The sequence below is a fragment of the Myripristis murdjan genome, chromosome 21 (assembly GCF_902150065.1).
Source record: "Myripristis murdjan chromosome 21, fMyrMur1.1, whole genome shotgun sequence".
Classification (NCBI taxonomy): domain Eukaryota; kingdom Metazoa; phylum Chordata; class Actinopteri; order Holocentriformes; family Holocentridae; genus Myripristis; species Myripristis murdjan.
Window position 1 is genome coordinate 26,019,072 of NC_044000.1, and position 24,949 is coordinate 26,044,020.

The 24,949-nt window shown below is 46.8% G+C and overlaps 1 protein-coding gene across 1 annotated transcript in view; it reads right to left on the minus strand.

Annotated features, from left to right (window-relative positions):
* The window catches only part of ccdc141 (coiled-coil domain containing 141), a 41,096-nt gene that overhangs the window by 9,388 nt on the left and 6,759 nt on the right, over positions 1-24,949 (minus strand). The window contains exons 4-24 of the mRNA XM_030080537.1: positions 23,977-24,180; positions 19,881-19,977; positions 19,564-19,715; positions 19,195-19,359; positions 16,432-16,551; positions 15,405-15,470; positions 14,627-14,728; positions 12,810-12,985; positions 12,480-12,621; positions 11,935-12,054; positions 11,455-11,850; positions 10,930-11,118; positions 10,542-10,685; positions 10,068-10,190; positions 9,644-9,922; positions 8,653-8,805; positions 8,336-8,485; positions 2,116-2,256; positions 1,039-1,227; positions 717-900; positions 272-384 (exon numbers count right to left, since the gene is read on the minus strand). Coding sequence (XP_029936397.1) covers positions 272-384; positions 717-900; positions 1,039-1,227; positions 2,116-2,256; positions 8,336-8,485; positions 8,653-8,805; positions 9,644-9,922; positions 10,068-10,190; positions 10,542-10,685; positions 10,930-11,118; positions 11,455-11,850; positions 11,935-12,054; positions 12,480-12,621; positions 12,810-12,985; positions 14,627-14,728; positions 15,405-15,470; positions 16,432-16,551; positions 19,195-19,359; positions 19,564-19,715; positions 19,881-19,977; positions 23,977-24,180 — 3,405 coding nt within the window. The remainder of the gene's footprint in view (positions 1-271; positions 385-716; positions 901-1,038; positions 1,228-2,115; positions 2,257-8,335; positions 8,486-8,652; positions 8,806-9,643; positions 9,923-10,067; positions 10,191-10,541; positions 10,686-10,929; positions 11,119-11,454; positions 11,851-11,934; positions 12,055-12,479; positions 12,622-12,809; positions 12,986-14,626; positions 14,729-15,404; positions 15,471-16,431; positions 16,552-19,194; positions 19,360-19,563; positions 19,716-19,880; positions 19,978-23,976; positions 24,181-24,949) is intronic.

A 24,949-nucleotide genomic window follows, 5' to 3' on the forward strand; every position in this document is an offset into this window, starting at 1 on the left:
TCATTTTGACAGAGTCAGGCTAACAACTCCCATAGACTTCATGTCTTTATGCTAAGCTAACAGGAAATGCTACCCATATGAACTGAACCAGTGGACGTCCAGAGGTGGAGATGGTGTCCAACATCTGGTCTCACTCTGGGGAAGTCGGGAAAAGGGGATTTTGTCCAAAACATTGGAATATTCCTTTAATGGAATGCTGCTACACCTGGCCCACTGTTGGTGAAGTGCCAGGTGTGTGTGTGTGTGTGTGTGTGTGTGTGTGTGCTGTTACCTGCAGTTTGGCCTCTAGCTTCACCAGGTTGTCACACAGCTCTCTGATGGAGTCGACCACCTCTGTGTGTTTACTGACCGTCTTCTCGATGTACCGCCGGCCCTCCTCCGCCCCTGCACACACACACACACATAAACACACACACACGGACACACAAACACGCACACACACACACACACACACACACACACACACACGCACACATATTTTACCACAATACTTTTCACACCCTGTGTTCCTTTGTGTTCTGCTTTGTTCTGGTATTTTCTGCTGTGTTCTGATGAGTTCTCCCATGTTCTGCTGTGTGTTCTCCTGTGTTCTGTCATGTTCTGCTGTTTTCTGCCATGTTCTGCGGTGTGTTCTGTCATGTTCTGCTGTTTTCTGCCATGTTCTGCGGTGTGTTCTGCTATTTTGTGCCGTGTTCTGCGATGTGTGTTCTGCTCACCGTGCAGTCTGATGGCGAGTTCGGTGATCTGGTTGATCCTCTCCTCCTGCTGAGGAACTGTGGGCCAGACGAACTTTTCAAACTGCCGGTAGAGAACCGAGACGGCCTCTGTGGTGCGACACTGAGACGAGAACGTCCCAACGCGAACGATGGTGGAACTGGCCTCCTCACACCAGAACTGATACTGTGTGTGTGTGAAATACAGTTTAATGAAACACCACCCCTGCTTTCTCACTGCACAGGTTCTATTTGTGAAACACACACACACACACGGACACACACACACACACACACACACACACACACACACACACACACATACCTCCTCCATGGCTTGCTGCAGCCTGCAGGTCATGTCCAGCGTCTGTCGGTGTTCGTCGACGTTCCGCTCAAACTCTCCCATCTGCCTCTGCAGCTCATTAAGATCATTCTCCGTCTCCCTGGCAACGCCCCTGTCCTTGACCTCTGACCCCAGCCGGGCCGCCAGACCCTGCAGGCGTTTCTTCAAAGCCTGCAGCGCCACACAACAAACACCTCACCAGAGTCATTTACAACACAGTCAGCTGGTTCTCTCAGGCTCTCAAAGTGGACATTATGGAATCATGAGGTCTTCGTCCAGCACCAGGGGCCAATCTGACCTGGTGGTCAAACTGTGTAACTACAAGTTCTGGTTCCATCTCATGACGCACAGGGGCCCAAAATGACCACTTCCCATAGACTTACATCATGAAAGAGACATTTGTAAGTCAGAGGCTACATTTTTCTGAGGTACATGAACTTCCTAGTACAAACACTGAAACTGCCCTTATTGAAATCATCAGGTCCTAAAAGCTGTGATCTACGCTAACAGCCGAATCCACTGTTATTTTTCTGGGCAGAATATACGGGCATCAGAGAGGACAATGCCACCTGGTGTTCATTTATGACCTTCCTGTTCTGCTGGCTTCTTGCTAGCTGCATGCAGGAGGAATGCATCCGCTTTATTATCTTATAATCCATCACTGTGTAAAGCCTGGATCGTGGCGTATCAACCTCTCTGTGACCAAACAGCCGTCTCTAGGCCAGCAGCTAGCAGCATGACATAAACTGAATTTAGCGTAGTGACGTTATTAGTTGTAGTTTGTGTACCGAGCACAGCCTCATATCCATCTATGGTCACAACACGTTTTGATTTAATTTATTTTGCAGCCCTGATGATGGCATGAGGCTGGATTAAGTTGCTAAGCGTGGCAGGTTGGTTTATGTGTCTCACTAATACATCAATGCTGTGGCCTCTGCAAACTAACAAGCTACGAGCTGCGAGTCATTCATGTGATCCAGTTTTCTGTGCATCCAGTTCTCTTTACATATGCAGGCAGTGACCCCAGACGACGCAGAAGTGAAAGGACAACAGTCATACCTGCAGCTTCTCCACATACACCTGGATCTGCTGCAGCTGGTTCCTGATGGCCTTCATGTTCCTGGTTCTGTCGTTCCGTTTCAGGAAGTTAAACTTCAGGTTGTTGAAGCGTTTCTTCAGCTCCTTGAAGGAGTCACGCAGCTGAAGAGGAGAAAATCACAATGTCAGTCGTCAGCTTGATTTTATATAGATGGTGTACTAAAACCCCACGCCTAAGAATAACCATACACCCATACAAAAGCATACACCCGTCTCCGGCTGTTAGTTACAGAGAAAAATGAGAAAAGTTTCAAAGGTAGTGGCATTTCTTAGTTCAAGGCAGAGGCCTGCATCTACATCAAGCTGTGGTTAGGTCCAGGCCTCAGGCTGGGTTTCATTTTAGACCTGGCAAGGTTTGGGCCCTGGTCTAAGTTTAGTTGGGTCTAAATTTAGGCATCACTGGGTTTTGATCTGATAGGTTCAGGCTCCCAGGATCAGATAATCTCCAAAAATTGATTGTTTATTGTTTGTCGTGCTTGAACATTTGATCACACATTACTGCAGCATTTTAAAGCAATAGTCCACCATTTTGGGCAAAATCCCATTTTCCCGACTTCCCCAGACTGAGACCAGATGCTGGACGCCATTCTCTCCTCTGTGCGTCCAGTGGTTCAGTTCCTATGGTTAGCATTTCCTGTTATGTGTATTTGAAATACACATCTTGGAATTTAAATAAACAAAGGAGAGTGGTTTCAGGAAAAGTTCATTTGCGGTAGAGCTTGCTATACCTTCATTTGATGGAGCCAGGCTAACAACTCCCATAGACTTCAAGTCTTTATGCTAAGCTAACAGGAAATGCTACCCAGAGGAACTGAACCACTGGACGTACAGAGGAGCACATGGTGTCCAACATCTGGTCTCAGTCTGGGGAAGTTGGGGAAAGGAGCTTTTACCCAAAATGTTGGACTATTCCTTTTACATCAAAACAGGAAATCACTGTTGTCTATCACTTCATCCTGCTCAACCACCTTCAGCGACTGCAGACAGCTGAAACATGCTAATGCTAATGCTGGGCCCATCAATGAGTCCAGGCTGAGGTTTAGCCAGGTTAAGGTGGGTTGAGCTGGGTTTAGGTGGGTTTAGCCGGGATAAGGTGGTTTAGCTGGATTTAGGTCTGAGAGTCTGGCTGGGTTTGGGTCTGTCTCTTGGTTTAGCAGGATTTGGGTCTAACTGGGTTGTGTAAAGGTCAGGTTGATAAGTGGCTCATGGCAGAGTCGGGTGGCGGTGGGGGTAGGGGGCTATATCCAGCAGGACATTTCTGTCTCTGTCCATAACAGCAGTGGAGTCAGATAGCTGCTCTGTCTGTCAGCCGAGGACAGCTGCAACACCGCAGAGAGAGAGAGGGAGAGAGAGAGAGAAAGAGAGGGAGAGAGAGATCAGACTTGGGAGTCCATCAATACAAGTGAGCTTTGCTGTCAGCAGAGCAGAGGCAGGAGTGAGAGGAGGAGGAGGGAGGCTGAAAGCAAAGAAGCTGAAGAGGACAGGTTGTTTTTATAACCTACAGAGAGGTGACAGGGTGGGGGGGCAGCCTAAAGGTTAGACAGGAAGGTTTGTGACTGGAAGGTTGTTGGTTTACATCCCAGAACCAGCAGGTTCTGGGGTTCTGGGGACTGTTTCTACAATATGTGGAACATGAGGCAGAGCAAATACAATAACTCAGTACACCAAGATACTATGTAGTACCTCAGCATTACGTACTATGAAGTATCTTGTAGTACCCATACATACCAGAAAGTAGCCTAGGACCTTGTAGCACACTGTATCACCAGAATACTGTACAGTGACTTGTGGGACTCTGCAGTACCCGGTAGTACCCTGCAGTACCCTGCAGCATCCTGTGGTACCCTGCAGTGCCCTGCAGTACCCTGTGGTACCCTGCAGCATCCTGTGGTACCCTGCAGAACCCTGCAGGATCCTGTGGTACCAAGCAGTACCCTGCAGCATCCTGTGGTACCCTGTAGTAGTACTCTGCATTACCCTAGCCCTACCCTAACCCTAGCAGTACCCAGTAGTCATACCCTACAGTATCCTCTGATACCCTGCAGTATTCTGTGGTACCTTGCAGTACCCCACAGTGCTCTGTAGTGCCCTGCAGCATCCTGTAGTATCGTGCAGTACCTGGCAGTACCCTGTAGTAGTACCCTGCAGTACCCTGTGGTATCATGCAGTACCTGGCAATACCCTGTGGTAGTACCCTGTAGTAGTACCCTGCAGTACCCTGTAGTATTACCCAATATTCCCCTGCAGTACCCTGTAGTAGTTCCCTGCATTACCCTTCAGTACCCTGTGGTATCATGCAGTACCTGACAGTACCCTGTGGTAATACCCTGTAGTAGTACCCTGCAGTATCATGAGTTTTGTGTGTTTCTGTGCTCAGAGTCACAGACAGAAATAGACTTCCTGAGCTCACTGACAAATCATCAGCTCGTCTGATTCATCTGATCCTACAGGTGAATCAGCTGGTTAGTATTCTCTTAACAATCTGCTCAACACAAACAACAACACAACAACACAACAACACAACAACACAACTAAACAACTAAACCAGAGAGAGACCAGACCGAGAAAAACTGTGTTGGAGCCTGAAATCTAAAATCCTAAACCACACAAACTCAGAGCAGAGCTCTGTTTTCATATTTTTACAGTGTCAAAAACTTTGGAGAGAAGGCCAGAGCTTGAGTGTATGTGTGTGTGTGTGTGTGTGTGTGTGTGTGTGTATGTGTGTGTGTGTGTGTGTGTGTGGGGTGACATACAGCACCAGCTGCCTGCTGGCAGATTCCTCTCTGCTGACTCTGTCTGTATTTCTGACCCTCCAGCTGACTCTCTCTCTCTCCCACTTTGCGCTGAGCTCTCTCGCCCTCTCTCTCTCTCTCTGTTAGCGGCTCAGTGACACAGCAAACTGTCAGCCCAGTGAAACCAGTACAGTGTGCAGCTCCCAGTGCCATGGGGGGTTCACAGTCACACCTCTGAAATGGTTTGTTTCATTCACCAGCTGACTTCTGTTTCAAATACTTTCATGAAGTTTCATTTTCAGGAAAACAACATGTGGTGCCACGCCTCTGTTCAGTATCAGAGCAACAGAGGAGAACCACACACACACACAAATACAAAGTAACTATTATCATTATTATTATTAGTAGTAGTAGTAGTAAAGAGGAAGTTAAAACAAATAAATAAATATATGTAAATAAATATATATTTTTTTAGATGGGGGAGGGAAATACCACCAATAAACTGTCCCAGCAGCTGATTTCACGACAACTCAACACTAAATCTGCCTTATCGATTAGCATGATACTCATATTCCTCATTTCAGCAGGATTAGCAGCAGGAACTAAAGCCTCTGCTTCTTGAGGCACTCAAACGTCAGGCCACGCCTCCTGTGGTGATGTCACAGCAGGTATCTTTCACCCTGGCTCCCGGCCTCAGCGCTCTCTTGTTTCAGAAGTGTGTTTCTGGAGCCGGCTGTGTTCACACTCAAATCAGCTTCACAGCGTCACTGCTGCTTTGAAAAGTTCTTTGAATGGTTGTAAAAACGTTTAAAATAGTTGGGAGCAGTGAGGGGTGCTGTGCTGTGTGAGTGGGCAGCGAGTGGCGCCCGGCCTTTACGGGCTCCAGTCAAACCAAAATGTGTCCCTGGAGCTGCAGGTCAGTGTGGAGTCAGATATCAGCGAGGAGGAGCCAGGAGGAAAACACTCGGCTGGCTGCAGGGTCTCACCGCCAAACGCTGTGAAACACAAACACCTGCTGTCTGAAATTCAGCCACGATGATCACATGATTTAATAACCACAACGCGCTTTACTTTCATATCTCATAAAGAACAGGCAGGCAACAGGAAAACCCAGCATCAGTGTCTCAGTGAAGTTTTGATTAAAGTAAAGAAAGAAGAAAGAAGGAGCTCCATTCTGCCAAAACATTCTGAACACACAGAGGAATATTATATTATATTATATTATATTATATTTTATTATTGCAATATGTTTTGTTGGGTGAATTCTTTGGTCATATTGGTAATATGTTTTATTTTCATTATTTCTTGGAGTAATTTTGTGCTACATTTTCTAGTAATTTAATTGTAAATAAATAAATTTTTGCTCGTTTTTTTTCTCCTCTTTTCCTGTGGAAAGCTCAAGCTGCATCAGATTCCTCTCGCAAACATTTGAATAAATCTGGACATATATTTTTTTTTCTTTTTTGCTAATTTTCAGATACTTTTGGCTAATTATTTACTAATGTTACAGTAACTTTTTGTGAATTTACCAATCAGATTTTTTACAATAAATCCAGTGAATCTGCTCAGGTTTCATCCTGTGATGGAACGTTAGTATCGTGAAGGGGGCGTGGCCATCCTGGAAGCCACGCCCCCATCCACAGGGCACGAGGGCTCACGGGGCGGTTTGATGATGATGATGATGATGATGATGATGATGATGATGATGTGGCCTTCACACTCAGCACATCTGTTACACCTGTGGCAGGTTCTGGACCTTCCACCTCCATTATCATCATTATCAAACACCAGATGAGGAACGGAGCTCCGCCCCTCCAGGAGACTCAGACTGACGCACTGCATGCTGGGAGTTTTACTTTACTCTGCCACCTGTCTGTTAAAGCAGAGAATCAGCTTTTCTAACATTATTTTAGTCCATCAGAGAGAGAGAGAGAGAGAGAGAGAGAGAGCGAGAGAGGCTTGGGCAACGCAGAGCGCGCACACACACACACACACACACACACACACACACACACACTGAACTCCTGTCTTCCCTTCTGCATGCCTGGCTGTCTATTAGTGGAAAAGATATATTTATACACTGACACACACACATTCACACACTCACACACACACACGCACGCACGCACGCACACACACACACACACACACACACACACACACAGAGGTGGCTTTAGCTCCCTCTGCTGGTCACATTAGAGCTTTGATTCCGACCCCAGCTTGTTTATATGAATGAATGAATGAATTTTTTTAGCCCAGCCCGCATGGGCTTACAGGACACCATATCTGGTGTTATTCAAATTTCACAAAGAAAAACTAAAAGGAGGTCAGACAATCAAGACCATCAAGACAATATACTTAGGATAAACAGAAGATTATCGATTAAACAAAGCATCCTGTCTTCTCCTCCAAGCCCTTGACACATAGATAGCACAGCCAAAGGGGTCATAAGTGAACAGCCACTCAAGTTATATATATATATATATATATATATATATATATATATATAGTTAAAGACCCCATGATTGGACTCTTACTTTGTTGATTTGATGTATTTCCTGTTGAAACAGGAAGTGTGGGCGGGACATGGTGCAGGGAAGCATCACTCACAAGTGCAAACCCACAGGATCTCAGTTTGAGAGGGAAAGAAACTTTTATTTTGAAGGGGCAGGTGGATGAGAGAGGATGTTTTAAGGTTTTATTGGCTGAATATAATTTAATTTTCAGCCACTAGAGCAGGATGATGATGCCACTGTTTAAGATGCTCTGATTGACAGGAAGTCGAGGTCATGTGAGGTCATTTCATGAAGACTTTATTATTTTATCAATAATCATGTACAGGCTATTGCCTCAAGACATTAACTAATGAAAATCTTAGAATTAATTAATTAGCCCAAATTAATTATCCATTTGTCTGTTTTCGAGACCTGCACCTGTGTTTTCCAGCTGATGTCTTTATTGTGTTGCATTGATGTGTGACTGTTTTCTTTATAGCTTTTATTTTAGTTTCATATTTACTGATTATGTGCTTGTTGTCTGTGTTAAATTGTCTTATTAATCGCTCTGATCAGGATTAATGCTCCTAATATTGTTGTACTTGTACAAAGACAATAAGGGCTTTCAGTGATGTCACTGCAGCAAATATGGTGGCACATTTAAGCACCAAAATTAAAACCTGTAGGACGGAGGAAACTCTCCAGGGGAAACAGAAGGAAAGTTTTAGCTTCTGAAGTATTAACAGCTGATGGAGCTCAGGATTTATCAGGACGGCTGATTTACATCGTGAACCTTTGATTATGTGATTCACATCAAACCAAAACTTCAGTTCTTTTCTTGTTATTTATGGTTTAATTTGTAAAGCTGCAGAGCAACTGGAGGGTGCTGGTGGACAGAACGTCACGGAGAAGAAAGAACGCATGATGATTGTGATTTTTGCGGTGAGCTCTGACCTCGTTGATGTGGTTGGCGAGGAGGCAGCAGAGCAGCTCGTCCTGCAGCCTCTCCTCCTGTCGCCCGGCCTCAGACAACCAGGACACGAAGCGTCTGTCCAGAGAGACGAGACGCTGCTGCAGCTGCACCACGCTGAAGCCTGTCTCACCCTGCAGACACACAGACAGGCAGACAGGCACATTGAGCTGTTTGGCCCAGTTTTAGCCTCTACATCGCCCCCTGGAGGAGGAGGAGGAGCTGCTATGGTGTGAATGTGTTCCCATACAGTGAGTGTGTGTGTGTGTGTGTGTGTGTGTGTGTGTGTGTGTGCTCATACACAGGCGGTGCACACGTCCCGGCCCAGCGTGCTGGTTTCTCTGAACAGACTCTGGACCAGCTGCTGTCTCTCTCTCTGCTGGTTCAGTCGCAGCTGCAGCATCTCACTACAGGACGCTGCACCCAGAGGCTCAGCCCCCAACAGCGCCTCCAGCTGGAGACACACACACACACACAGCAAGACCGTGAAGCGCTCTTCAACAGGACGAAAACACATCAGGTGATGGAACATCCAAATCAATTTGGCTGCGTTTCTGAGCTACGCATGTTGGTACTAACTAATGTTTTTTCAGTAATTGTACTTTTTTTACATATTAAATTGTGACATCAAAATATCATTTAAAACTAATCGTATGGATTTAGATCATTTATTGAATTTCATTTTATTTTATGATTTTTTCCCATGAAAACAAGTTTGAACTCTGGTCTACTTTATATTTTTATACTGCATCTAAAATTGCAACATCATACAGTTTATGATATCATATGATCTGTCATGTAAAAAATAAAATAAAATAAAATAAAACTATTGAATTCCACTTCTGCTTGTGTATAATATTTTGTTTTTTCATCCCTGGTTACATTTTATTTTCATAGAAAAAAAAAATGCAGCTTGAAATTCACGTGTCAGCATTTTATAAAAGTGATCCAGGTTCATTCAGCTGGATATCTGGTATGTGTCCGGCTACGTCCCCGGTCTAAGGCCTAACTGCCTTTTCACACTTGGAACAGCTCCTCCCAGACTTTGTTAAACGCTCTTTTCACATATGGGTTCCTTAGCTCTAAACTAACTAGGCTAACAGTTAGCCCCGAGTTAAGGATTCATACCGAAAATCAAAGCTAAGCTAAGTTTTGATTGGACAACAAACATTCTGATGCTTTTTAAAATTTTTCTATCACCTTCTCCTAACCCTGTTTCATTCTACAGACTGTAACTGTGACTCTGTGGTGATTGGAACAGCCTGCTCTACGCTGGATGCTGAGGGTCTGACCTGCGAGGCGTTCTGGTGGAAGCTGCTGGCCAGAGCGAGCAGCGTCTCACACTGCTGGATCTTCTGCTTCACCTGCTGGTGGAGCTTCAGCACCTCACACACCTCCTTATCCTCCTTCTTCTTCTTCTTCTTCTCTTCCTTCACCTTCTCCTTGCTTTCGTACACCTCCACTTCCTCCTCATTCTCTCCTCCCTCATCTTCGTCCTCCTCTCTCTCCTGGACTCCTGAAGTCGGAAGCTCCCGGCTCTTCAGCAGGAACTCAACATCAGCATCAAGTTGCTGCAGAGAGAAAACAGCATCATGTTTCTACCCCAAGATCAGGCAGCAATATCAAAAGGTCAGCAGCAAGAGCCACTCCTACACACACACACACACACACACACACACACACACACACACACAGTCTGGGTCCAGGTGGACTCACGGTGAAGTGTGGCTTGGCCCGGGTGAAGCGGTCCAGCAGGTTGCAGGTCTGCAGGCTGCAGCCCAGCTCCATGCTGCTGCAGGCGGCCAGCAGCTCCGACACGCCGCGCAGATCCTGCTCCGTCTGACAGGAAACACAACCTGATCACCACAGGACACAGGTACGCTGACCTCATCACCGCAGGACACAGGTATGCTGACCTCATCACCGCAGGACACAGGTACGCTGACCTCATCACCGCAGGTGTGTTTGAAACTGTAGTACAGTGTAGTGCAGTGTAGTACAGTGTAGTACAGTGTAGTGCAGTGTAGTACAGTGCAGCACAGTGTAGTGCAGTGTAGTACAGTGTAGTACAGTGTAGTGCAGTGTAGCACACTGTAGTACAGTATAGTGCAGTGTAGTACAGTATAGTACACTGTAGTACAGTATAATACAGTGTAGTACAGTGTAGCACAGTATGTTACAGTGCAGTACCTTGCTCAGTCGCTCCCTGTACTTCCTGTCTGTCTGCTGTTGGTTGAGCAGCTTTGTTACTTCCTGTTTACGTCTGCTGAGACGCTCCAACGTCTGCCGGACCACCGACACCATGAACTGCACATCCAGCCCCTCCCCACCCACCTGACACACACACACACACACACACACACACACACACACACACACACACACACACAGATTACTGTTGTTACAGATTTGGTTTGTCAGTTTGTTTTCATTTCAGCATAAATGTGAATGCTTTTATTTTGATGTGGAGGCTAGTTGGGTCCTGACATTTTTGTTTTGAATGTACGTGCTTTTATTTTGGACTAGTAATCTAATCTAATCTTATCAATGACCTGCTTCCTGGCAGTGAGTTGGTTACCGTGGTAACGGTGTTGATGCAGTTGTTTCCCAGCTCCTGGGCGGTGAGGAACATCTGCAGCGTGGCCTGCCAGCCAGCGTCGCCCTGCTGCACTGGGACACTGGAGCTGGTGTCACTGCTGTTACTGGTGCCATCCTGCTCCTGCTGCTCCCCCTGCTGTGTTCTCCTGCTGCAGAGCTCCTCCTCCACCTGCACAGCACAGCACCAAACTCACCCTCACCTTTTCAGTCACCACTGTTTAACTTTTTTTTTATTTGCCCACTTTTTAATCTGGTGCTGTATCTTCTCTTTATTTCATTTATTTTTAACCAGTTTCTTCCCTCTTTCGACTCCTTCACATGTTCTAGTTTTTTTTCCCCTTTTCGTGTCTTTCATGTGTGGTAACTGCAGCAGAAAAACGTTTCTGTAGGATCAGTATTAATCATCCTCTGTTCACTTTATTTGTGCTGATGGCAGCGTTGCCTGTTGATGCTGTTGACAGCTTCTCATTATAGAACAGAACAGAGTAGATCAGACTCTACTGACCTGCTCTGCCGTCCTGAGGAAAGTGACGTACGGGCGCAGCAGCTGCAGGTTGGACTCGACCTTCTTGTTCAGACTCTGCAGTTCCTCCAGAACCACATCGACCTGACGGGATAGATCCAGAGCAGACAGACTGGCTCTGCTGGTCTGGTCGGCAGCAGGTGAATTGGACCTGCTGCCTCTCTTCAGCTGCTCGGTCAGGGCCTTCAGAGGAGACAGGCTGCTGGTTCTGCTGGGAGGCCGTGGACTGGTTCTGTCTGGTTCTGGTGTACTGGTTCTGTCAGTCTGTTCTGTACTGCTGGTTCTGCTGGTTCTGCTGCTGTTGTCTGTCTTGGGGTTCTGCAGAGCCCTGATCTGATCCAAGATCTGCTTCATGTTCTCCACATCACGACCTGCAGCCTGCACACACAAATCAACCAAACCACACTGGAACCAGTCAGATCTGCTCTGTGTGTGTGTGTGTGTGTGTGTGTGTGTGTGTACCTCGGCCTGTGTGTGGAGCTGCAGGTGTGTGTTCAGAGTGTCCTCAGCCTCACACAGCTGCTGTCCTGGTTCAGTGCTGCTACCCAAAACACTGCTGCTGCACTTCAGCCAGCATGAGACCTGCACGCAAACACACACACACACACACACACACACACACACACACAGAGAGAGAGAGAGAGAGATAGAGTTGAAGAACTGACCAGGGACATTGTCATGTCAGTGACTACAAGACTACATTTCCCATCAGCCCCATGGCTTCCTGTCCCCCCCCTCACTGAAGAAGATCAACATGTTGGAAGAGATTTTTCCAGAAAGTTTTAGCTCTGTTTGCTCTGGAAGGACAGAATAAAGCCCAAATCCATAAGTTTCCATCATGTTCTTCCTCAGTTTGATTGTATTCATCAGCTGTTTTATGTTTTATTCTTTCTACTTGCTGTATCTTATTTTGTGAAGCTGTAACTTTCCTCTTGTCATGCTGTGTGTGATGAAACTGTCCCACGGGTTAATGAACTGGCCTGAAGCCTCAGATTAAGTGGTTCTACCTTCTCTATGAGGTCTTGGCATGATGACACCAGCTGCTGTCTCTGATTGGTCAGGTCTCGGAGGGCGTGGCACTCTCTGCTCACACTGTCTGCTTGCTCATGGATATTTCCCATCATCCTCTGCACCACCACCACCTGCTCACTACAAGCGCAGAAGAAAATATCTTTGATGTGGTTTGTGAAGGTGTTTCTCGACAGTGATGTTTAATGACTGATCTGATGAGCTGCAGGTGTTCACGCTGTGTGTGTGTGTGTGTGTGTGTGTGTGTGTGTGTGCAGGTGTGTATCCGGTATGTGTTGGTAGTGGCAGTGCTGTGTGGTTCCTCCTACCTGTCAGCGGCGGCGGCGTGCTGCAGCAGTCTGCGTCCGCTCTGCAGCGTCGGAGTCGTCGCCTCCTGGATCGTCGCCTGCAGCTCCTCCTGCTTCCTGCTCAGTTCAGACAAACTGATGCTCCGCAGCTTCAGAGCCGCGACCTGCGACCGGACCCCCGCCAAGACCGCCGAGCCCTGCAACACAGTTACCACGGTGACCTGACCACACCTCCGAGCCCTGCAACACAGTTACCACGGTAACCTGACCACACCGCCGAGCCCTGCAACACAGTTACCATGGTGACCTGACCACGCCACCGAGCCCTGCAACACAGTTACCATGGTAACCTGACCACACCGCCGAGCCCTGCAACACAGTTACCATGGTAACCTGACTACACCGCTGAGCCAACTTGCAACACAGTTACCATGGTGACCTGACCACACCGCCGAGCCAACCTGCAACACAGTTACCATGGTAACCTGACTACACCGCCGAGCCAACTTGCAACACAGTTACCATGGTAACCTGACCACACCGCCGAGCCCTGCAACACAGTTACCATGGTAACCTGACTACACCGTCGAGCCAACTTGCAACACAGTTACCATGGTAACCTGACCACACCGCCGAGCCCTGCAACACAGTTACCATGGTAACCTGACTACACCGCCGAGCCAACTTGCAACACAGTTACCATGGTAACCTGACCACACCGCCGAGCCCTGCAACACAGTTACCATGGTAACCTGACCACACCGCCGAGCCCTGCAACACAGTTACCATGGTAACCTGACTACACCGCTGAGCCAACTTGCAACACAGTTACCATGGTGACCTGACCACACCGCCGAGCCAACCTGCAACACAGTTACCATGGTGACCTGACCACACCGCCGAGCCAACCTGCAACACAGTTACCATGGTAACCTGACCACACATGAAACACCTGCAAACACATTTACAAAAGTGCTGAAGAGGGAACTTTTTCTGCACTACTTTGTGCAGAAAATCTACAGCCTTAAAATTTTTTTCACAGTGTTGTAGGTTTATACAAAACACACACACACACACACACACACACACACATACACACAAATGTGCTTGAACAAGAATGCAACTTAACTTCAGTTCAGCAAGGTTTTCCGCACACTGCAGCAGTTTCCCTCCTCAGCACTTTTGTGGTTGCTTTCGGTGCATCCTGATTTCCACTTTTTTATGAGCTGCAATTAAAGTTAACATGGTAATCTGGCAACACCACAAAGCCTGGAGACACACAATCACCATAGTAACCACAGCTCAGGTGTTAACTAAGAAGGAGAGAAGTAAATAGCATCTGCACAGGTGTCAGGTTACCATAGTAACAGAGAAGAGAAGCTGTCTCACTTCACTTCCTGTTTGCTGAATTTCCTGCCGTGTACCTGTGTGTTAAAGCCTCCACTGGCTCTTTTGTGCGTGTGTGTGTGTGTGTGTGTGTGTGTGTGTGTGTGTGTGTGTGTGTGTGTGTGTGTGTGTGTGTGTGTGTGTGTGTGTGTGTGTGTGTGTTGCCTGGTCAGCAGGGGGCAGTGTTCACCACAAAGCTACCTCATTGTTGATTTGATCTGTCAATATTTGCTTATTCCTCATAATATAACTGTTTCCTCTGCGTGTCGTCCAACAGGAGAACATCGGCAAACTGGACACACAGTTCTCCTTTTAGTTTTTACATTCTGTCTTACGGAGACCTCGTCCGGTTTTTGTTTTGTTTAGTGTGTAATCTGACCAATGGCTGCCTCCAGAGCACCCCGAGCCCCTGAGCCTCACAGGGACTGGAACCCTCGACCCCGCCGTGTTACCTGCTCAGCTGAGGAGAAGAAAGCGTTGCTGTCCTGCAGCTGAGCGTCACGGAGCTTCATCCTGCTGCAGAGCCGCTCCTGCAGCTGCTGCAGCTCCTGGGCCTGTGGACGAGGAGGACAGGAGCTCAGGCCACGCCAGGGAGGGATCCAGTCCAGAGTTCCCAACCTTTCACACAACGGACCCCAAGAACCCCCCGGACCCCCAGAACCCCCCAGACCCCCAGAACGCCCTGGACCCCCACAACACCCCGGACCCCCACAACGCCCCAGACCCCCCGGACCCCCAGAACACCCCAGACCCCCACAACGCCCCAGACCCCCTGGACCCTCAGAACACCCCGGACCTCCAGAACTCCCTGGAACCTCACGACACCCTGTACCCCCAGAATACCCTGGAACCCCACAACACCCCGGACCCCCAGAACGCCCCGAACCCCACAACACCCTGCCCGGACCCCCAGAACTACCCCTAGACCCCCAGAACACCCCGGACCCCCAGAACCCCCTGGACCCCCAGAACGCTCCGGACAATTGCAATTTTGTTAAACTATTTCTGCAAATTTTCTTTCTTTTTTTTTTTTTCTTTTTTTTACTATTTGCAGGATGTGCATCTGCTGGAATGCTGACATGAAAATATTCTTACAGGTTCACACAGTGAGAACTGAACTCTCTGAAAGGAACCGTTCTTCACTTTTCACACTGCGCTGACTGCTGGACTGTTACTGTAGGAACATTTTGAAACTAGGACTTTTACTCTGAAAGGAGGATTTTTCCGTACTTTTTCCGGCGCCGGCTGCAGTTCAGAGGCTTTGGCCAGCAGCTGGTCCACCTTCCCGGTCCAGTCCTGCAGACAGACAGACAGAGAGACCGACAGGCTTGTTACTGCACACAGCACCACTGTGGGGGAAACGGAATGATTTTTATGATAATGATGATAAAATAATAAAATGCAAATAACATTTGGTGCTGTTAGCGTTCTGCTCGCTGCACATCACTGAGCTGCAGCTCTGCTCAAGGCCTTAACTTAACAGCTGTTTCCTGGAACACCTCATTAGCATATCCAGTTTCATTGGCTGCCAGCTGGGACACATCGCAATGGAAACGCAACACCAGCATGCTAAGTAACCTTCCTCCTTAACTTTATGAATAAACCAAGATTATCAGAAATAAACAGCAGCAGCATGGAGCCACAGCCTGGACTGGTTACACTGGTTCTACTGGTTATATTGGTTCTACTGGTTACACTGGTTATGCTGGTTATGCTGGTTCCACTGGTTCTACTGGTTCTACTGATTATATAGGTGCTAGTGGTTATACTAGTTCCATTGGTTCTAGTGGTATTCCAGCTACATTGGTCCTACTGGTTCCAGTGGTTCTAATGGTTCTGGTGGTTCTACACCGGTTCGGTGGTTTTAGAGGTTCTAGTGATTCTGCTGGTTCTACACCCCTTCTGGTGGTTCTAGAGGTTGTGGTAGTTCTAGAGCAGGGGTGTCAAACTCGTGCCATGGAGGGCCGAGAGGCTGCAGGTTTTCATTCCAACCAACAACTCCACCAGGTGATTTCACTGATTAGTCCCGCCTCTCTGTTTGGAGGTAGGGTGATCAGTGAAATCACCTGTAGGAGTTGTTGGTTGGAATGAAAACCTGCAGCCTCTCGGCCCTCCATGGCACGAGTTTGACACCCTTGTTCTAGAGGCTCTGGTGGTTCTAGCGGTTCTGGTGGTTCTAGAGGTTGTGGTGGTTCTACACCCCTTCTGGTGGTTCTAGAGGTTGTGGTGGTTCTAGAGGCTCTGGTGGACTGGGTACCTGGGCCTCAGCCTGGAACGTTCTGTGCTGGTGGAGCAGCTTCTGGGCTTCAGGCAGAGAGGAGCCCAGCTGGTCTGAGGACAGATGGACTTCAGCCCGGGACTGGAACCACACCTTCAGCTGCACACAGAACCAGCAGAACATCACAAACTGTCTTCATGTGGGAACAAAACATAAACCTGTTGAGTAGTGTTGGAAACAGATTATTGACGTTGCAAGAAGAAAAACAAGAAGTGATCTGAGTCTGAGCCTGAGAAGTTCTCTGACAGGGAAGGAGAAGCTCGACTGCCGTCTCTGTCTCCATGACTGGAGACTGAACCTCTCATGCTTATCTCTCTGCCCATGTGAGGGTGTATTTTTTGATTTCGCCTGTTATTTGAAGATTTCACAGCAGGCAAATATGTACCTGCTTCGTTTTCAGGCTAAAACTGGATTTTCGGGGCAGTGGAAGCTCCCAGCCGCCCGTCACTCAGTCAGGTGTGTTGAAGCCACCAGCTGCTGGTTTCCTCACACACTTTCTGTCAGTCCTGCTCACACACACTGCGCGGCGTCAGTCTGTCAGTCCTGCTCACACACACTGCGTGGCGTCAGTCTGTCAGTCCTGCTCACACACACCAGGAGTGTGTGTGTCATCCTGCAGCTGCTGAGCTGTCGTCTCTGACAGCTGCAGCTTTCCTCTTCAGACACACACACACACACACACACACACACACACACTGCTGTCACCCTCACTGTGCTCTGCTTCTTTTATCTTTTGAAGATGATTTTGTTGTCGTTGCTTTATGTGAGCGTGCAGACAGACGGACGGCCTCTGCAGCACTCGCTCCACCAGGTGAGCCGCCGGGGTGTCGGCTTTCTCTGCAACATGCTCCAGCTTGTTTTATTTTTCCTGCAGTTGCACGTCATTCACAGCACAGTAATCACTACAAATTATTTACATGTGATGTTTTCAGGGGATTTCTCTGTCTTCAGTGAGGATGTTAAACAGATCAGGTGTCTTTTCATTTTCTGCTTCACAATGCGTTATTGTCAAGGCTTTTGAGAATGCAGCTTTATGTCCACATGTAATATCTGTTAACATGTAAAAATCATGTTAAATAATCAAAGGGATGTTCATGTCATGAAAATGTAAAGAGCAATAAAGCTTGTGATTTTAAAATTTCATACTTTGCTTCAGATCTCATCATGTGAAGGTTTAGATGGCGGATCAGGAGCGGGACACGAGCTGAGGCTCCAGTTTTAAGTAATCTTTGTTAAAAATGTGAAACGTTGCTGGTTGGAAATTTACAGGAATGACAGCTCTGAACAGCTCTGCCATAAACTCTACCTTTTAACAAAGTTTATAATGTTCAGTCTGTGTTGACATTGTGCAGAATGTGCCACTTTAACTCTGTGTTTATTACTGAGGTTGTAGTTTGCAGAGGTCTGCTACTGGACTACATTATACTGAGAGGGGTTTCTAGTATTTTGTCCTCCTTATTTATATCCATGAGGGGGGACAGAATAGTGGAAACAGCTGTCAGTAAAGTGCAGTCCAGTCCAACAGCAACACTAACTATGAGCTCAATGCCAAACACAGAAGTGAATGAACACCTCTGTTACCGTGACAACAAGACAAGCTGAGCATTATAGGCAGCAGGAGAGGAAACTGTATGGCACAACAGCTGGATTAGATTAGATTAGATTAGACTGTACAGGTGGAGCTGATGAAGTGACACTGGGTGTGTACATACCTACATAGATATACATGTATGGATAGACATGCAGTGAATTCCTGCTGTGCTGTGCTGTGAACATCTGTGTCACACTGACTCTTTAGTGAGCAGGAGTTGAACGCATGGCATTATAGGAAAAAACATGTGGCTGCTGATCGGCGTGTGGAGCAGCAGCATGTGATGTGCAGCTTTTATATTTAGAGGCAGAACACATGACGACTGCTGACATACAGAAATATAATATACACTGATATAGAATATACTGCAGCCACTATTTCAATATACAGTAAATATAAAACACTAAATATACACTCACCGCCTCAGAGCGATACACACCGATACGAAACCGATCAACCAGCTCACTGACATCGGACACACACTGCCTCCGTATAATACACTGCAATAACACAGGGGTTTTCAAAGTGGGGTCCGCGGACCCCCACAGAGGTCCTGGAGGGTCGTGCAGGGGATCCTCAGCGAGGTGAGTTTAAATGTTTATCAAAGGCATCAGAAACTAGAAACCTGATCCTGCACCACTGACCTGATCTTTAAATATCTCATTTTAATCATTAGAAATATTTTGGGGGCATTTTTAAGAAATGTTTTGTTGGTCATTTTCTTGGATTTTTTTTTAAATATCAGTTTCCTGCTTATTTTATTCTATCTATTTGAATCATAGCCTTTTCCCCATGGTTTTGAGAGAAATCAAGTAAATTAGCCGTGAAAGAAGAGTGACATTACATTAAAAATACAATCGCAGAAAATACCCTTCCAAAAAAGAGGCGTGGCAGTGGGCGTGGCCTTCCACAAAAAACACAGAACGTCCCAACCCATTAGTGCAAAGTCACAAAATTTTGATGCGAGGTTTGTCCCAGGCTAAAGAACAACATATAAACTTCTCACACTCATTGGGACACGCCCACCTCCTCTCAGGCCACGCCCACTTCAGGTTCTGCAGGTCTGTAAGGAGGTCGAGGGCTGAAAAACTCTCTACCAACACCAGCTGTTTTTCGTCGTGCTGCCTGACGGGATGCTGATCACTGCCAACCTGTTTGCTCTGCTCCTCCCACTGGCGGACCATGATGCCATTCTCCAGCTGCTCCAGCTGCAGGCTGAGGGCCTGGTCCACTCTCCTCCTCCTGTCCTGCAGGAGCTCCACCAGCCGCTCCAGACGCTCTGCACCCACACAGCCCGACTGGGAGCTCTGGGAGCTCTGGGAACAGGAGGCAAAAGCATCAGTACATCACCAACAGTACAAACCAGCAGCAACGATGAGGTTAAAGGTCAGAGGTCACAGTGCTCTGACAGTCATGTGTCCAGAGGAAACTCAGGATAGAAGAGAAATAACAACAGCAGTAGAAATAACAGTAATATTTAATTTTTGTTTTTCACTTTTCATCTTTCAGCTCTTTCTCACCTCCTCCTCCTCCTCCTGCTGCTGGCCTGCAGTGTGCGGGTGCTGCAGTACCGCCCCTGTCCTCTGGAGGGCCTCGGTCCTCTGCAGCTGTGTGAGTTTGTGCAGCAGGATGCCGCTGCTGCTCAGGACCTGCAGAGACTTCAGCAGCAGATCTGCACACAGAGCCGTCACATACACCACCTCAGAGACAGAAATCTGCTACCAGTTCAGCAGTAGGAACAGTGGTAGTATTTGTAATATTTGTAATATTTCTAGTATTACAGTATTTGCAGTATTTACAGTATTTGTAGTATTTATAGTATTTGTAGTATTTGTACCTCTCCTCACAGAGCTGTATGTCAGCTGTAGGTCAGTCAGTTTGTCCTGCTGAGATCCAGCCTGCAGCTCCTCTGCTGCATCAATACTGCCAGCAAACTGCAGACAGACAGGCAGACAGACAGGCAGAGAGACAGACAGACAGACATTATTGTTCTCATCATAAAGTCTTACAGATGTCCATTGTCTTAACTGAGACTGATACTGGCAAACTGTAGTTTTACTTTTTTATTTTTATTATTGTTCTACTGTTTTTATAATGTTCTTTACATTCTGTTGGATGATGTTCTATAGTGCAGTGGTTCTCAACCTGCAGGTTGGGAACCCCAACAGGTCACAGGAGAGGTGCTGGGGGTCACAAGGTGAATAAGACAAACAGGAAATTAAAAAAAAAAAAAAAAAAAAAAAAATCAGAATGCAAATTATCCTGATTATTTTCTCAGAATTTACTGTTTTGTTTTTTCCTCATCAAATACTAACTATAATAATTAAGCAAATGAAATAACCTGAACAGGGGCTCATTCTTTACGCTGTGCAGAGGGTCATGAGCCAGCACTTTATTTTGAAGGGTCACAAGCTGGCATTGCTTTATTTTGAAGGGTCATAAGGCGGCATTGCAAAAAGCAACTCTTTTCCACCGTCCAGTTCAGTTTCACCGTCACAGGGATGATGATGATCTGTTTCCTGGCAGCAGCTGGGCTCTTGCAGCAGGAAGCCGCCGCTCCGCTGATAAAAACACAGAAACCACCAGCCCGAACCCTGCAGCTCCGAGTCTGCAGCGGCTCCAACTTTTCCTGTTTTCCAGCGATAAAACAAGAAAAAGCATGACATCACCTGCCGCTGTCCGAGGCGTTTTTCCACAGCAAAAGCAGCCGCAGCCGGGCTGAGCCGGGCTGAGCCGGGCTGAGCAGAAAGCAGTAGAACTCAGTAGAAACTGTTTCTATCTGACAGCTCACATCTGACAGAGAAATGAAGAGCGTCTGTTGCTGCTGACCTGTTTCCCTTCAAACAGCAGCTCATCGTTATTAGAGCTCGTTAAGCGGTTCAGAAATACTTTGTCAGCTTTATAAAGACCATCCAAATAATGTTTAATGTTGCGCTACATGATATTTATTAGGTATTTAAGTGTTATGAACATAACCATCAGAATAACGTTTATAGATGTTTATAAACCAGTTATTACACATGAACAAAGAGTTATATAATATCTGCCTGTGTGATGTTTGTGGATGTTTAACAAACGATCTCTAAAGTTTTACAAATCATCAGCTGATCATTAACAAGTATTGAATATAGCAAATAAAATGTCATAATGTGTGCAACAATAACCTGTTAATTATTACATTGGTTATCATTTAATTCTTTGTTAGCTGAAAATAGCAATCACCTTAAGACGAATTAATTATCAATTTATAGTTTATTAATGGTGGTTATTATAAAGTGTTATCTTTCATTTTATCCCCTCCTCCAGCAGAGTTGTGTTTGTTGTGTTTGCTAGCAGGAGGTCCCGTCATGTCTGCAGCAGGTTTGTCTGAAACTGGTGACGGGACAAAGACAAAGTCACTCAGATTTCACTCTGATTGGCCAACAGGCGTCTGGTCAACATCCAGCATGAGCAGCAGAGGAGCAGGAGGAGCTGTGAGCCTCACTGAGGTTTGGAGGCCTCATGGAGCAGGAGGAGCTATGATCCTCACTGAGGTCAGCAGAGGAGCTTCACGTTGCCACAAGCTCCACCTCGGGCTCCTCAGCAGTCACCCCCTGTACGTGTCTTCACATCCTGTTACTTTTACTTTGAAAGTGTTGCTGCTGGTTTCCACCTTGTGAAGCTCTTAATAATAAAGTTATGAATGCTATAAGCACGTTTATCATTATTATTATTATAATTATTACTATGATGGACTAACTCTGTTCTCAGGTGCACATCTCCAGTCGTCACTGTTCAGTAAATCACACAGCAGCTCTGTGTTCAGTTTCCCTGCTGACTTTTCAGCAGAAGGTGAAACATGGAAACTACATGTGAGGAAGAGTAAGAAACTTTTCACTCATTTTATTTAACCTTTTTTTTTAACCAGCAAGGCCAAGTTGACTCACAACAAACCAGTTTGGAACGCCCATAATAAAACACACAAAACAAAACATATGAAACTGATCTGGCTGAGAAGGAAGCCAATTACAAACTCTCCATACCCTTTACTAATTTTTTTAAAAGCCATCATCATCACCTTCATCATCATCATCATCATCATCATCATCATCATCATCTTCTTCATCATGTGACGGAGCTGCAGGTCAGTCTGCAGCTGGGTCCAGAGCTCAGTGTGACCCTCAGGACCAGTCAGCAGCACAGCGGCAGTAAGCACTGGTTATACTGGAGACATGCCCTCAGATGCTGGTGGGGTTTGTTGTCCCCATGGGGGCGCTGTTTACATTCGAGTGAAAACACTCGAGACCTCAACACACACACACACACAGCAGTGCGATGAAGGCCATGTTGGAAACACCTTGCATAAACAGGGCCTGGTCCTGACCACATCAGCTGGACGGGGTGTGTGTGTGTTGGCAAAATGCTGCACATACACCCCTGCACAAAACAATAAACATGCGTATTTAAAAACAGAGGTTGCTGAAAGGAAAAAGCAAACTCAGTCCTGGAGTTACGAGGTTTTCTTCTGGTGGTGATGATCCGTCCACCTGCTGCCATGACCTCTGACCTCTGACCTCCGACTCGGCTGCCTGTCTTGTCATTGCTGCAGGAAGTGAGGTCGCTGCTGGAGGTGCTGCTGGAGGTCATGTGACCGCTCAGCTGTTGTTTGTCTGAAACTGAGGCTCCGTCAGATGATCTTTGCTGTCAGGAAGGTTCCTGCCTGAGAGGCGAGGTGGAAGGATCTCAGAGCTGCTCCGGGTCTCTAAACGCTTCCTTTCCCGTTTCCTTCATGTCTTCTCCTTTTTTTGACAGTTTTCGACCGCAGCCTAAAACTGTCCAACATGAAAGGTCCTGCAGCTTCTGCCTGCAGTCAGATCAGACACTCTGGTCTCTTATGTTGGTTCCTGTCCTGATCAGTGGAGAAAAACCACCTTGAAGCTGGAACTTCAATGGGCTGAACACATTTTTTCTTCTACCAGTAAAAGTCCATGAGCCTTGTTTGTCTGAGTGACAGATCTGAAATCTCTGTGATGCATTCTGTTGATCTCAGACTGTCAACCTGCAGATCTTTTGAAAAATGATCTCTTTCGATGGAACTCGAAGTCCTTAAAGTCGAGTTCTTGCAGTACATTTCTCAACGTGGAGTTCTTCAAGTATCCTTCAGGTGTTCTTTAAGAGTTCTCACAGTGCAGCTCTTGGAGTAGAGTTCTTAAAGAAGGCAACCCAACACAGCACAGGGTTTGGGCTCAACTCTGGTGCTCACCTGCGTCCCAGGTGTCTGGATAGTGATCACATAGAACTTGAACCCATAGAAACACAGTGGCTCTGCACCCAAGATGCTTTGAAGATGAATTGCGATCCGATCGCCCCAAAACACCGACACATTCTCACTCCCAGCTCCTCAAATACCGATGCTTTGTCACGGCGTTCTGCATCTGATACCGAAGCAAAATGCAGCTGTTAGAAACCACAGGTGCCCTGTGGTTTGTCTGCGCAGGGAGGTGGAACCTGTAGCAAGACCACCGAGACCGCTCGGGTATGACCGAGACCGGGTCCAGGTTTTGTTTGGTTGCCATTCCCAGCCTTAACCACGCGCTTCTGTTGTCTAAACGTGACCATGTGACTCTGACGTGAAGAGAGAAATCCCGGTGAGTCTCATCCTTCAGGTTCAGGCACCAGAACGGAAACCAGGTGGTCTCCGTCATGCGCATTGAATTAGCATCAGCCCGCTCACACACACCACGAGGCAGCAGGCAGGAGGGTGGGGCCACCAGTATTACCAGCCAATGAGTAGCCGGCAGCTCATTAATAATCTAAAACGACTTGTTAGATTCAAGGTGCAACAGGAGCCTGGGAAACACGTAACCTCAGCAGATAAAACAGCAAAAAAATGATGTTTCACATGGTCGTGTTGTGTGTCAGTCAGCCAATCAGAAGCCGGCGCCCTGCCTCACCTGCAGCGCCCGGCTGTAGAAGTCGGCGGCCAGCGTCAGGACTTCCTGTCGCCTCTCCAGCAGGCGGAGCAGCAGGAACCAGCCTTCGCTCAGAGACGCCGCCATCGCCGCGTACAGCTCCTCCTTCTTCTTCTTCTCCTCTTCTCCCTCTGTGCTCTTCTTCTTCTCCTCCTCCAGCAGAGACAGAACTCCACCCTCATGTTTCTGCAACAGCAGGCGTCAGAACGGGACTCAGTACGTTTATCACTCATTTCCCACCACCATTACTCCTAATACCACAATGATCCTAATTTTCTTTGGGTTGTGTAAACATCATATTCCATGTGGATATAAGGCCTTTTTCCACATTTTCCACACTTTTTCCTCTGTCTAACGAATTCCAGCGCCTACCTTCTGGTCAAAGTCCCAAGATGTAGGACAAAGCGCTGCAGGAACAGCTTTGTTCCAGCTGTGACTGTCCACTTGAACAAAGCTTAGCAGCGTTTGCACATATTTATTTATTTATTTATTTATTTATTAATGGAAATTATTTATTTGCCCTTTGCACCTTGATTTTGTGCTGACGGTCTTTTAGTGGTTTCTCTTGAGTCCTGTTTTTAGTTTTTAGTCTTTTAGTAAGCTTGTGAGTACCCGTCTGTGTCTGTGTCATCTCTTTGTTTTGCATACGCACTCTGTCAGTGTTTTTAGTGTTTTTATTGTCAAATGTTTTACTAACATGGACGCCCTCTGTTCTGTTTTGCTGCAAAATAAATCTACCTACGACCACAAATAAAGTCACCTGACCTGACCTGACCTATTACTGGAGGATTCATTTTGATCAGCCATGTAAACATCATCAGTGAGTTTGTCGTCTTCTGACTCTTTTTGTGGTGTCGGTGTCGTCATGGTAACAGTATCAGTAATTAGTAGCTAAAGTTCATCCGGTTCTAAATCTGACCGGTCTCTGGTGGTCGCCGTGGTTACTGCTGTCTGA